The 14,950-nt window shown below is 31.1% G+C and overlaps 1 protein-coding gene across 1 annotated transcript in view; it reads left to right on the top strand.

Moving 5' to 3' along the window:
- The window catches only part of LOC127707821 (advillin-like), a 28,347-nt gene extending 13,661 nt beyond the window's left edge, over window positions 1-14,686 (top strand). Inside the window, exons 14-27 of the mRNA XM_052212571.1 lie at window positions 86-223; window positions 1,228-1,317; window positions 1,726-1,797; window positions 2,218-2,295; window positions 3,040-3,123; window positions 6,413-6,474; window positions 7,812-7,905; window positions 8,433-8,531; window positions 9,322-9,366; window positions 9,775-9,840; window positions 10,862-10,987; window positions 11,609-11,677; window positions 12,188-12,274; window positions 14,459-14,686. Of these exons, the coding sequence (XP_052068531.1) occupies window positions 86-223; window positions 1,228-1,317; window positions 1,726-1,797; window positions 2,218-2,295; window positions 3,040-3,123; window positions 6,413-6,474; window positions 7,812-7,905; window positions 8,433-8,531; window positions 9,322-9,366; window positions 9,775-9,840; window positions 10,862-10,987; window positions 11,609-11,677; window positions 12,188-12,274; window positions 14,459-14,572 (1,224 nt within the window). The 3' untranslated portion in view covers window positions 14,573-14,686. The remainder of the gene's footprint in view (window positions 1-85; window positions 224-1,227; window positions 1,318-1,725; window positions 1,798-2,217; window positions 2,296-3,039; window positions 3,124-6,412; window positions 6,475-7,811; window positions 7,906-8,432; window positions 8,532-9,321; window positions 9,367-9,774; window positions 9,841-10,861; window positions 10,988-11,608; window positions 11,678-12,187; window positions 12,275-14,458) is intronic.
- Window positions 14,687-14,950: the final 264 nt, after the last annotated feature.

Genomic DNA, 14,950 nt, shown 5'->3' with positions numbered 1-14,950 from the left:
ACTGCCCATAATCATTTTAGACTAATAGTAGTAATGTTTTAATATATATTATCTCTCTTTAACATAGTCACACTAATATTTTCAGATATGGAAAATAGAGAATGGAGGAGTTCGATTATTACAGAATTGCCCCTTTACCGTTTTATCATCTAGTTCATGCTACATAATCATTGCAACATTCAGCATCAATCTGAAAAAGTATACGCATGCATATTATTGGCAGGTATGTAAATAAAACAGGAAAACATGCTCAATGAGACAATTGACAGGCATGTAAACAAAACAGGAAAACAAGGAAACAATTGGCAGATATTTAAACAAAACAGGAAAACAGGAATACAATTGACAGGTATGTTAACACAACAGTAAATCAAGGATACAATTGGCTGGTATGTAACCAAACAGGAAGACAAGGATACAATTCGCAAGTAGGTAAACAAAATAGGAAAACAAGGATACAATTCGCAAGTAGGTAAACAAAATAGAAAAACAAGGATACAATTCGCAAGTAAGTAAACAAAATAGGTAAACATACTCAATGATACAATTGGCAAATATGTAAACAAAACAGGAAAACATAGTCAAGGATACAATTGACAGGTATATAATCAAAACAGGAAAACTCACTCAAGGGTACAATTGGCAGGTATGTAAACAAATCATGAAAACATACCAAAGAATATAAATGGCAGGTGTGTAAAACAAATGAGGAATCATCGCACAGAACATACAAGAAACTGTAACTATACGTTAATGAACTGACATTGTATATGACATAATGATTTCAACTATTGAAATGCCTTCATGTAATTAGGCTATTTTACTGTATCTGTGCAGGAGACCATAACCGTTTTAATGACAACTGTAGTAGAAAAGCAGATTAAACAATCAGGAATACCGATTTCTATTCTCACCACCAGGACCAAGTTGACGATGCCTCTACCCTAGTAATTTTAGGCATTTTCAATTTTAGATTCAGATTCGTTCATGCTGTTGAAATATATCATTGTTGAAGTTTTGAAAAGGGCTGTTTTGAATCATATCTAGTGTGACATAAAATTCGACAAATGTTTAAAATAACATATCAGATATGATTTTCAAAAATCATTAGATTTTAACATTGAATTTCGTATAACGGTCTCCTAGACCTGTGAGAGAGATATATAAAGGTATCAATAAAATTGTTTTGTTTATTTGCTAGTTCAATGCTTTTTCAATTTCTTCAAGGGCACACGAAGCTCTACAGACGACAAAACCGCTTCTGCTATTTATACCAAGAGACTATGCGAAGAGACAGAAAATGAAATGATAGAGCAGGTAAGATTAAACAAAAGTGAAAAATATGTATATATGTCAAATTAACAGCCGTCATCTGATCAAACAGTGATTATTGATACGTTAACGTTATTCATTATTATGCATACACCAGTGTTTCCATGTAACAGAAACAGGTCAAAGTTATTCTGTTTATGGAATACGACACCCCGCAATAAGATGTCAGATTTATGTGCGGGATGCATAAATACGCAGCCACGTCAATTCGGAATTGGGACGTTCAATCCGATGCTTTGTGCTGTGAAAATGCCACGATATCTCTACGTCAAGGAACCCTAGCAATAACTATATATATATATCTGAGGAGCAATATAAATCTATTATTTGTGTTAACGTATGTACTACAGGATGTTATAGTTACAAATACATAATATTTTCAATCTTTTGTAGATACGAATAGAACAAGGAAAAGAACCCGATACTTTAATGAAAATTCTCGATGGAAAACTTGTCATCACTATGGTAAAATAAGATTGTTTTTACTTCGATTTTAAATAACAATGTTAAACGTGTAATTCATCCTCTTGTTATAGATAAATTTTACACCAAAAGTCCATGTTTTAAGCTTTTGACGAAGTTTGTTCGACAATTGTTTTTCTTGCCAGCATCGCTTTCCTTTTTATTCTTGCTGTCTCGCGATGACAACTATAAATGAGCTTTTATTTTGAAGGTATACAAATATAAAATTTTCTTATTTTTCATTGTTTAATTATCATGTGTTGTGTCTGTCTTTTCTTAACAATTTACTAGTGCATTATTTCCATATAAATATGCATAAGATTACATTTCAAAAGGGCGAGATTGTGATCAAGGTAGTTACTCATTGCATTGACTTAAAGTTGTCTTCCACAAAGAATTTTAATGCATGTTTTAAATTCACAGAATGAAGATTCAACAGGAAAAGACAAACAAATGTATCATATAAGAGGAACAACTTCTCATAACACGAAAGCTATAGAGGTAAATATATATTTAATCGATTTTATACCAACTGAACCGGACGCAGAGTGTCAATGCACTGTACCTCTCTCTGTACAGAGTTTATGTAAAAATCCCCTTGTTTTGTTAACAAACCGACCAAAGGTTGGAATTTTCTCATTGTTACAATTATGCGAAATGTAAATCTTTAACTTCGTACTACCTTACGAATAACGTCATTTACGATGCCCTAAAAAGCCAAATGAACATCACACTTTATAAGATTGGTGCGTTCGGAGTGCTTTTCTGGATTTACTTTCATCGGGAACGCTCAAACTAAAACAAAATTGAAAGCAAATTTTACAAATTGATGGTATATAAATACACAGAAATGTTAGGAGCTGTATGACCAAAAGTGACATTGAGTTAGAACTTTAGTTTCTAAATAATTCCTGAATTGATTAACACGAAATTAAAAAAAAAGATTTCTATTGGAGACTAAAGCTTGCACAGCTTAGTTGATTGATTTGTTCTCTCTTGTTGGAATTTTATGCTGCTTCAACATAAACGTAAATGCAGTTATCTTACTTTAACCACTCCAGAATTAAAGCTGAATTAAGAACTAATTACACATAGCAATATACCAATACTATAGATAAATTAAAATCATATATTTGTCATGAACTGTGTTATAGAAGCACGTTCAATTAAAAAAAAATAAAACTATGAAAATCTTCTGCTAAAAACTAAAAGTATGTATATCTGTAGAATGTGTTTGATATTTAGGTTGAGTTTGGATCCAAATCGCTGAATTCATACGATGTATTCCTGGTCCTTTCAAAGGCCGTTTTATATATTTGGATTGGAAAGGTAATACCGAAACAGATTTTGTGTAATTAGATCCTTTGTTACTTATGTAGTAATGTCTATAAGTTTATGAAATCTTTGAAGACATGCAAAACAACCAACTCTGGAATAGAAGCAAATTTTACCGACAGTTCAAGGTTAACTTCAAAAGGCAATTGCAATTTAAATAAATCTATAACGGAGGCTATCCGAACATTTCTAGACCAACTATCATAACTCAATCTCGGTATATATAGTTTCCACGGAAAATTCAAGTTTGAACATAAAAGAAAAACAAACAGAATTCCAACTTAAAAGATTCAGAGGTAGAAATCTGTTAAAAAGTCATCGAAAAAAGGAACAAGCAACACGAAATTAAAATACAGTTCACTTAAAGTTGGGCAGCTCCTGCTCTACACTCTGTAATTATCGCAAAATCTAAAACAATACGAATTGGAAAATAATTCTTGTGGTCAATGGCGGATATAGAAATTAATGTATTATGAAATAAACTTGTATACTTGGCAACAGTCTAAGGAATTTTGCCACGTATATTACCACATCATCGTGAGCTAAAAAATCTCAATATTTATTTATATTTCAAAAGTATAAAGATTTTTATTCTATTCTCGAGTATTCAAATTTGATACAAAAAAAAAAAGATGCAGTAATGTCTTTTTAACTTATAAAAAAAAGGAAGAAGATCAAAAAATAAATCTTGTCGGAAGCAACGTATATACGAGCCAGTTAAGCATCTGTATATAGAGGCCGACGAGCCTTCATCCTCTCATAGACGTTTGCAGCTTGGTCTCCAGTATGCCATTAAGCTAAAGGCAGACAGTCCTGCCTACAACTGTGTTTTTAATCCCATTTATGAAGATATTTTTGAAAAAACATGAAAATTAATTTCCTCCAATAGAAATTCGTTTAAAACCACATCTAAATACCTTTGTTTGAAATTTGTTACTCCAGTTCAAACTTGTAAATGCCCCCATAGGAACTTCCTAAACCAAAAACTATATTTGATCTCCGTAAAAACAATAAGGCTGTTATATCTCGTCTCACTATTTTTAATATATACCAAAAAGTGTTTGGTATGACGATACATTTTCACTTCTGTTCTCGTACTAAGAACAACAAAATTATTTATTTTGTAAAATATATTTACGTACTCCATGTATACCTTACAACAAAATTATTTTTATTTACCTGTGTACGTTATTTTTTTTGGCGGCATTTTGTCCAATTTTATGGTTGTCTTTCTGAAATTGTTTTACATCTCCCCCTTTTTTTTTATTAATTTTGTATTAACATTGTGTCAGATCAATTTTCTTCGTTCAGATTATGTTTACTTGTTTTTGTTAATATGTCTTTTGATTGAGTTAAGCCATTTCAATTGATATTTTATAGTGTGTCTTTTTATGTTGTGATGTTTCACTATTGTTTCAGGTTAGGGTGCATTTGTTTGCACCTGTCCTAAGTCAGGAACCTGTTGTTCAGTGGTTGTCGTTGTTGATGTGGTTCATAAGTGTTTCTCGTTTCTCATTTTTTTATATAGATTAGACCGTTGGTTTTCCTGTTTGAATGGTTTTACACTAGTCATTTGTGGGGCCCTTTATAGCTTGCTGTTCGATGTGAGCCAAGGCTCCGTGTTGAAGGTCGTAAATTGACCTAAAATGTTTTACTTTTACAAATTGTGACTTGGATGGAGAGTTGTCTCATTGGCACCCATACCACATCTTCTTATATCTATGAAACAAATCCTCTTTTACTCTTTAAATTAAGCAGCATTATGCTGAAATAAAATCCAACAAATCTGATTTTTCAACTGTTTATACTGATGGATCGAAGAATGTAGACAGAGTTTCATCTGCTGCTGTCTATCATGTCTTCAAGCAATACAAAATACCAAAATTAAAACCTCGTTTTTTCTTCAAATCCTTTACGTATTGAGAAATTTGAATATTCTCAATAAAGAAGTTATGTTTCTAAGGGAGCAAAGTAATACCGGCATCCATGGAAAGACAGTTGTAGATCAGGAAGCAATAAATACTCTAAAAGACCCAATATCTAAATGTGAAATACCTTATACAGATTTTAAATCTAATATTAGAGAATATGTTTTTAAGATATGGAAAAATGCATCGAGTAATAGGAACAACAATAAATTGGATGAAATAAAACCAAATATATGCAAACCTTTAAACAATTTTATATGAAGGAAATATCAGTGTGTTATTTCTCGATGCCGCAGAACAAGAATAACACAAGCGTATCTTTTAAAAAATGAAATTCAACCACATTGTTTACCTTGCGATTCCAAGTATATTATTAATAAAATTGAGAATGGAAATGGGAATGTGTCTAAGAGAAAACAACCCGACCAAAGAGCAGAAAACAACCGAAGGCCACCAATCGGTCTTCCACACATTAAACATGTTTTAATTGAATGTATAGACTTTATCGATATTCAGAGAAAATATGTTAATGTTAATAATATGTATGATTTATTTAAAAATTATCCAGTTAAAATAATTGTTTCATTTTTAAAAGAAATTGGAATATATTCCAAAATATAAATAAGTTGTATGAGTGTAAAATGATTTTAAAGTTTTATCACTTTATCTTATTGGTGAATTTTATATGTAAATAAGTGATTTCGCTTTAAACTAAAGTTTTAGCAAATCGAAAGACCATTTGTCTGGTTTTTAGAATCGTCTTTTTTTTAAATATTTGAATTGACTCTCGCCGCGATTTAGCCTTTTTGTGTTGATGCAGCGTAAAACAATCACCAATCGATCAACGTATATGCCAGAAAATGTTAATGGTATATAGTTATGGTTGGAATGTTTGACTTTTTATTGAAAATGGTTTTGTGAATATTAAAAAAGATTTTGTGAATATTGAAAATGGTTTTTTGAATATTGAAAATTGTTTTGCGAACGTATTTTACTGCAGAAAACTGAATACCGATAATCAAAAATTGTAAAGACAACTACTCCAAAACTATTGTTTCTCCGTCATTTGAAGTTGACAATGTTTTCTTGTAAGACTTAAAAAAAAAGAAGGAAAAGATAAACATTAGGATTTTTTTTAAGTCAGCTTAAACAATAAAGATCATCTACTATTATTTAATCAATCAATATTATCTAACCTACTAAGCTAAAAAAAAAACAATAATAGCTTACTTCTAGATGTCTGTGGCTTATGTTTGTCTTTCGATTGCTATCTCGTTGAACTATATCCCTCAACTGTTGTATTAACAATCGATTTAATTTTACTAATCTTTTAACATTGTTTTTCTAATGTGAAGATTTCGATTGGAACTGAGCTTCACGCAGCTATGACACTAGCAACATACTTATCTCCAGAAAGGTACGATCAGATTTAATATGTAACCTCAACTACCATCATACTTATCTCCAGAAATGTACGGTTAAATTTGATATGTCACCTCAACTACCATCATACTTATCTCCAGAAAGGTGTGGTTAAATTTGATATGTCAACTCAAATACCATCATACTTATCTCCAGAAAGTTATGGTTAAATTTAATATGTCACATCAAATACCATCATACTTATCTACAAAAAGGTATGGTTAGATTTAATATGTCAACTCAAATACCATCATACTTATCTCCAGAAAGGTACGGTTAGATTTAATATGTCACATCAAATACCATCATACTTATCTACAGTTAAGTAGATTTAATATGCCAACTGAAATACCATCATACCATTACACTAGCAACATACTTATATCCAGAAAGGAACGATAAAACTTAATATGTCACCTGAAATACTATTACAATAGCAACATTCTTATCTCCCGAAAGGTACTATTACACTTAATATGTCACCGGATATACCATTACACTAGCAAAATACTTAACTCCCAAAAGGTACGATTACACTTAAGTTCTTATCTGCCTAAGAATCAGGCAGTGGTGAAGACATGACAAACAAAAAACCACTCAAGTTGACATTAGTTTATGTTCGAAATGTATAATGGTGCATGAATATAACATTTGTTTCCTTTTCCTGTTCTGGTAATTCAATATACTATTTGGTTGAAATGCACTAGAAATTAACAATTTTTTAATTTGCTATCATTCTAACCCAAATTTAGCTACAGATTTCTCGAATTACCAGACACGCAGAAACGAAAGATCTACCATTTCTAACTCAGGATGAGGGTAACTTCAAAATAGGATGGTTAGGTCGGTGGGTTTTTTCAACCATGTTTTTTTTTTTTTTTCAAAATTGCCTGATTCTTAAAAAGGCTGGCACTTAATATGTCACCGGAAATACTATTACACTATCAACATGCTTACCTCCAGAAAGGTACGATTACACTTAATATGTCACCACAACTACCATCATACTTATCTCCAGAAAGGTAAGATTACACTTAATATGTCACCTCAACTACCATCATACTTATCTCCAGAAAGGTACGATAACACGTATTACACATTTATTTCCTTTGTATGAGGTAAATATGTAGATTTGTTTACCCAAGAAAAAAACATATTTCCCGAGGGCATCCCAAATTTACAGCAATACAACGTGAAACCTAAATAATGTAATAACAAAAATACCGAACTCTAAGGTCAATTCAAAAAGTGGAAGTCAATAAAAACTGACAGTACAAAACGCTCGACTATATCAACCAACTTTTAATTTATTTTGTAATGTTTTTTTATTAGTTCTATTAATACCATACAAGAAAGCGAAGAAACAGAGGAGTTTTGGGACGTTCTTGGTGGAAAGGACCTTTACGCTCAAGGTACCAGAAAGAAGGTACTTTTATTTCGATAACAACCCTTTATAAATCGCGTAGACGTTTGCTGTGAATAAACCGGTTCTTTGATATCTTAAATACATCAGAAGATTTGTTTTTCTCTAGTATGTTTCAGGATTGAGAATTTTTGAAATTGCAGATAAACAAATATATTTATCATAGTTTCGATGTTATCGTAGAGTTGGAATTTGTACTGATAACCTATGGAGGTTATTCGGAAACATGTACGGTACGATATATGTACTCTTACAGATAGATGTACTTTTAATGACAGGTTCTGATGTAATTGTCTATTTTTTTTTATCTTCAATTTAGTCAGAGGTAATTGAAAACACTGTTATAATTCATTGCTGATCAGATTTTTCTTTTTTTTTATATATTTCTTCAACCCTCAATGTAAAACACTGCTTGTATGTTTGTTTTTCGATTTATTTTATTTTTGTTTTTATCAAATTAGAAATTCAAGTTTCATTTAACGGATGACAAAAATGTAGCATTTTAAATATAAATCTCTTTTATATTTTAGAGAAAAGAGATGAATAATCAAAATCTTGTCAGACTATTTTCATGTTCAAATACCACCGGCATGTTCAAAGTTACAGAAATTGTTAACTTTACACAACAGGTAATCTTGTGCTGCTATAGATGCACCATAGGGTATTGCTTCCTGTAATCATCATATATTTGGGATAAACAAACACATGATTATGCTCCTTCGTAAATTTTATACATATAAATATACCAATGTATACAATGTTGTTGTATTAAAAGAAGAGACCTGTTTTTGTGTGTCTCGTCCGACTACTTTCTTCAATAACGATAAATGACTCCATTTCCAGTATCCAGAATGCATAATGTAGTTGGTTATCTTCACTTTTCACTATTTAGTTTGGAAAGAAAAAATATTTGCGATTGTCCTTCCCGTCATTCGATTCGTATTTTTGTCAAAAATTCCGTTTCCAACATTAAAGCAAACAACAAAGCGCCACTATGTACCTTAAGGTATGAAAGAGGATTTGACCAAAATACCAATTAAAATTCAAACAACATACCACAATGAACCTATTTGATACAGGAATGGACATTAAACCAACCACAATTTTAAGCAGTAACGTACCAATATGCGACTAAATAAAACAAGATTGGGCCTTAATAAAACAAAAAATTCAGTTAACGCACCACGATGTTCCTAAAGGAAATAATATTGGTACTAAACCACACCATAGCATTCTTAAATGGAAATAAAAATTGTCGAAAACAATAATAAAATTATTCTAGGTAAAACAGAATAAAGTAATTGAATTTACCGAAAATAATTTACTTTTTTATAGAGTAATTGCTACATGTATTTTATAAGTTGAAACTCCAAAAAAAATTTTCTCCTTTATAATATAATGTAATAACTGTTTATATAGGATCTTTTAGAAGATGATGTTATGCTGTTAGATGCTTTTGACAAGGTAATTTATTAAATTATATTTTTATATTTTAGCTGTTTGAAAAAAGACTACATTTTGAACAAGGCATTTTAATTCAGAAAAAAAAACAGCGAGATATCAAGACATTATCATAAAGAAGTAAATTAAGGCACAAATCTACAGGCTTTATATCAAAATAATTCCGTTTGTTATTAAATCAAAGTGGCACTTTTAAAAATGTAAGAAATCTTATTACACGTTTTCCTCGGACCTGTACAGTATTTAGTCATATATGTCCCAAACCTCTGATTTGTTGAGTTAGTGTTGCGACCCCTTAAGCATTACTGACACGCCAAATCGAGCTAGTGTAAAAAAATCGGAAATCTAGTGAGACAATATGTCATGTTATTCTTTTATGATTTTTTGTTTGTGTATTACTTTACTGTTTAGATATTTGTTTGGGTTGGAAGAGGAGCAAATCGACTGGAACGCAAGAAAGCTCTCGAGACTGCACTTGTAAGTTCACTTGATAACACATACACACTATATTATTTTGTCATGCATAATGTGTCGTTATATTTTAACGTTAATCGCTACTCTGTTTCTAAATAACAAGCTCTTAAAAAGACTGTTATAAATTGATAGTATATACATAACATAAATAAAGAAAAACAGAAAAAAATGCAAGGTCCGCATTCTTGTTTTTGAGATAGAATCCATTTAAAATTTCGGCGTGAAACGATTCTCTCTAGATTGTTCATACATTTAACATTGGCACCTTTTTATTAAAAAAAAAATATGAAAAAATAAAAAAGGATTTCATAAGATTTTTAAAAATTGCTTTTGAATTATATGTAATAAAATTATGAAAAGAAAAGTAAGGGTTAGCGGGCAAATTTATTAATAGCACAAATGGATAAAACTAGAGGATTCCGAATATCTGAAAAAAAAGTCAAAAACAAGAAAAGCAAACATCCTTTACGACACTGATATTTTAACAGTCATTAAAGGCATATTTTTTTTTATTGACTCGTGAATGCGGAGTTAGATTTTAACAGTAAAAATTTACTTTATTAATGAGATTACAGAACATATTGTATTGATCATATTCGCGACAGTATGGATGTACTCGTCTTTCTATCCAATAAATCACAGTGGTTTGTCTCGTTTCGCCCTAAATTATATTTTGTGGAAAGAGAATTCAATTTAGACAAAGTAGGTTTTTTTTTAATATTGTAAAACAAACAATTCAAGGTAGAATCTATGTAGAGATTATACAGTAAATATGCATGATTTTCACGTGACATGACTAACACTAAGGGTTCCACTTTGATGTGTTGTATTCCTCGATTATATATGTTGATTTTTTAATGTCTTTTTGTCTATGTCTCGGGTTTCTTTTGTTGTGAAAGATTGTTGATAAATGAATACACACCGAAATAGGAAATGCTACCTGTACAGGGAAATGTGAATTTTTCTTCATTTATTTGTCTAATTACTTTGTTTTAAAAGCAATATGTTACTTGATATTTACCAGAAATACTTAACTTCGGACCCATTTGGAAGAACAGAAGGCAACACTCGATTGTTTCAGATAAAACAAGGATACGAACCGTCTACATTCACGTCACATTTCCACGGATGGGATCACAACTGCTGGCGGGTAAATTATGGATATTATTTGTATTTCATATATTCAAAATTGTTCTTATCTGTATTACATTAAAATGAAAACTGTATATGGTCATTCTAAAAGCTACAATGAATCGTTGTGTACACCTGCATCTTGTTACCTTCTACGTGCACAAAACAATCCATTTCTACCTAAAGTTATATCAAATCAGCTGTATTTTGATGCTTCGTTCCATGTCCTTTATATATAATCATAAGTCGTGCAAATTACTTTTAGGACAAAAGATGTTTCCGAAGTCCAATGAATAATAGTTATCTCTGCAAGTACGGTCATTACTGCTTGTCAATTGCAAACAGAGCAAAACTCTTATCCTTACCTTTTTATGTATTTGTTTTGATAGCCCTTTTGATCATTCATATTTGGCTCTCCGATGCATGGCTTTAAATGATGAAAGATACTCCAGAGAACAACTGTGTACACAAATGAATAAATAACTTTGAATTAGTCACCAAAACTCGCTATCATTTCAATTTTTAACGGACCCCACTGAAGAAAGACTCAATGCAGTAGTTTACGTTTCTTCGGCTAGAAAATTAATCATATGAACTAATACAATTCGCTGGTAAAATAATTCATATAATCTTATTTCAGTCGGGTATCTACAAGAAGGAAAGTATGAATTTAGACACCAAAACTGAACAAATAACAACTGTTCAAGAGGTAATCATAAACTTTAATGTCCATCAAAACCGAACAAATAACAACTATTCAAGAGGAATCTTAAACCGTTAATTCCATCAAAATGGAACAAATAACAAATGTTCAAGAAGTAATCTTAAAATATTAATTCCGTTTAAACAGAACAAATAACATCTGTTCAGAGGTTATATTAAAGTGTTTACCACCTCGGTAGACTCATAATTAAATGGGAGTATGTTGGTTTCGTTCCAAGGAGACGACAAATATGTGAGATGTGATTGCGAAAAACTTTCAAACTAATAAATAAATCAGTTAGTTGTTCCATATAAAAACTCGATGCTGCTTTAATAACAGTTTTAGAGTAATATTGGTACTTTTTTACTGAGCTGCATTATGACACATTAAACAGAGATTCAGAATATAAGAAAAACCATAAGACAATTGTCGATTTAATCTTTCTAAATAAACCTGAAAAACATCAAGCTCATGTATGCATGTCGCAGATATTAAGAAGTTGTATTCTACCAACAGGAACTTGAGAAACTTGATCAGAATTATTCACATGAACAGCTTCTCCTAAAACGATTACCTGAAGGTGTCGATTCGACTTGCAAAGAAGTATGTATTCTAATATTCTTGGATAGAAGTTAAATGTTTTATGTTTTCGAAAATGGGAATCGTAGATAGAAATTTCATTTTTTATGTCATGAAAATCATATGTTGTAAAAAATCGCACTAATTCCTACAAAAAAATCACCGAAGGTGAAATCATTAAAACTCTTGACTATCTGTTGATTTTGGTGGATTGATACTTTTTTTAAAAATAGTCGATATTCCAATAGTTACTAATTGTGCACCCATACTGCTCGTCTTTTTGTACTCGAATGAAGTAGATTTCTTACAGAACCTTCCCTAAGACAAAAACAATAGCATCTTTTAAAGTTTTAATGTCACTTTTAAATATACGATTATGTCCTATCACCTGTCAATCTACATTTTAGTAGCGTTTATATCTGATATATGTGTGTGTGTGTGTGTGTGTCTACACCTTACACAAAAACTGCTACAACAGAGTTGTGAAGAAGAAGTACTGAAAAACGATTTGTTTGTGCCTTAACTCACCAGCGACATGTTTTTGTGGTATTGGATCTTGTGATACTAAAATAGTCATCTGATCTGAAATTTAACGATTTTGTGCTATTTTATCCTCTCCTTGTTCGTGATATGTTGACTGAGCGTGTATTTTCATGGAGGGTGATGCATGCATGCTGGTGATGCTTATCCTATCGATGCATCCGGTCTCGCCCCTTTTGGAGTTCATGCGACTCTCTTAGTTTATGATTGTTACCTGATTTGTATATTCTTAATGCGAAGTGTACGTAAAATTGTTTTAAAAATTGATATACGATTCGAAAATGAACGACGAATCCATTGATGCAAAGAAAGTCCTTAGCAACCGTGCTTTTTTCAAACTTTTCACTGTGGAAGTTTGATTTTTAGCAGAAAAAAATATTCAAGTATTCGGCGACGTTATTGATGTCTACAGTAACGTAAACGTCGCCACTATTCAACTTCTACGCTATAGCGCAATTATACTGTACAGGGTCGTAACAAAATTGTGAATGTGTATCACCAATTTTCCTCAGCAATTTTCCTAATAATTGCAAAAGCTCAAGTGTAATCAATTGATAAGGAATAAACTGACTAATTTTCAAGTATATTTTTTGCCGCCAAATAAAAATGCAAAAAAGAATGTTACTGTAGTGTAGACTTTAACTCCATCTTTTCTAAATTAGACAGGTTTCCGCACCTTTCTTGTAATGCTTGTATTGTCCAAATGTTTATGAATTGTTGTCCCGGTTAACACAGCGTTGACAGAATGATTCTATACAAATTTAATAAATCGGTTATAATACTAAGATCGCGTATACACGTCTTTTATCATCTTATTTCTCGAAAATTTTAACACCGGTAAACTACGGTTGCCAAAATTTATGTAGTGATTTTTCTATTTTGTATTAAAAAAAGACAACTTTACTTTTATAAATTTTGACTTGGATGGAGAATTGTCTCATTGGCACTCATACCACATCTTCTTATATCTAACGACTAAAATCCTATAACAAGTAATTGTTAAAACAAATAGGTTTATTGCAATCAGTGAAATTCCTCCGTACGAATTTTGCTTCGAAAACAACATTTAGTTTTAATTCTTCCGAATATATAGATGATCTTATAAAGCTTGTCGAGGTTTTTTTATACATTTATGGTGATCATAAGTAAATAAATATGTTTGGTACATCCTTTTAGAAGATAAGCTGGTCATTTAGTAGATACAAACTTCAATGCCACTAGAGATGAGAACTCGATAATTTCAGATATAGCTGTTGATATGGACCAAGATAGGTAGCAAATCATAAAACCTTCACATTTTACCTAGACGTTTCAATCTCGGGTTAAAAGTACCTCTCTATTATTTGAGGGAGGGTGAATGCAGATACGGATTGTCGTCTTGGAGGACGGGTTATGGTTGATCGTTGGCACAGCCGTGCATTTCTGAAACGGATAGTCGAATGTCATTGTTTTTTGTTGACATATATTTATGTTTATGCTCAATGTTAATTTTAACAGGTTAACTTTTACACATTTTGAGCATTACAATTAATAAATCGATCAAATGATTTTGAAATATGACCAAGTTAATACATTTTGTCATTGTTATATTGCTATTATTATTCAACATCATTATTACTTTAACTCTTTAACTGCTTTAAATAATAAAACAATTGCTTCAATTTCCAGAAGTATTTAACAGACGATGAATTTCTCAGAATATTCGGAATGTCAAAAGTAGTGTTTGCCTCTAAACCAAAATGGAAACAACTTGACCTAAAGAAAAGAGTGGGTCTGTTTTGAAACTTTTACGGTTATGGTAAAAATTATTGTATTTTGAATCTTACATTTGCACATTTTTAATTTTGTAAATTTATTACTTGTCCTTATATTGATTAAAGGCATTATATACCATTATCAATTTTCGTAATGTTCTTCCTCTAAGTTAATGAAATCAGATGTCTGTGAATATACACCAATGCAGTTCTTTCGGGATATTGTCTTCTTTTATATCGATCTTATACTTTCAAAGTCAACTATTTAAAACTTTTCAGGACATACCACAAAAAATGACCACAATAATTTAAGATGCTATCAGCATCACCAACGTTCTTCATCACAAAGAGGTAACATCTAAAATTACACTTTATTTTCAAAATCAGTCTGTTCCTATTGTAACCT

The sequence above is a fragment of the Mytilus californianus genome, unplaced genomic scaffold (assembly GCF_021869535.1).
Source record: "Mytilus californianus isolate M0D057914Y unplaced genomic scaffold, xbMytCali1.0.p SCAF_7, whole genome shotgun sequence".
Lineage (NCBI taxonomy): Eukaryota > Metazoa > Mollusca > Bivalvia > Mytilida > Mytilidae > Mytilus > Mytilus californianus.
This window is presented reverse-complemented; position numbering and strand designations above follow the sequence as displayed.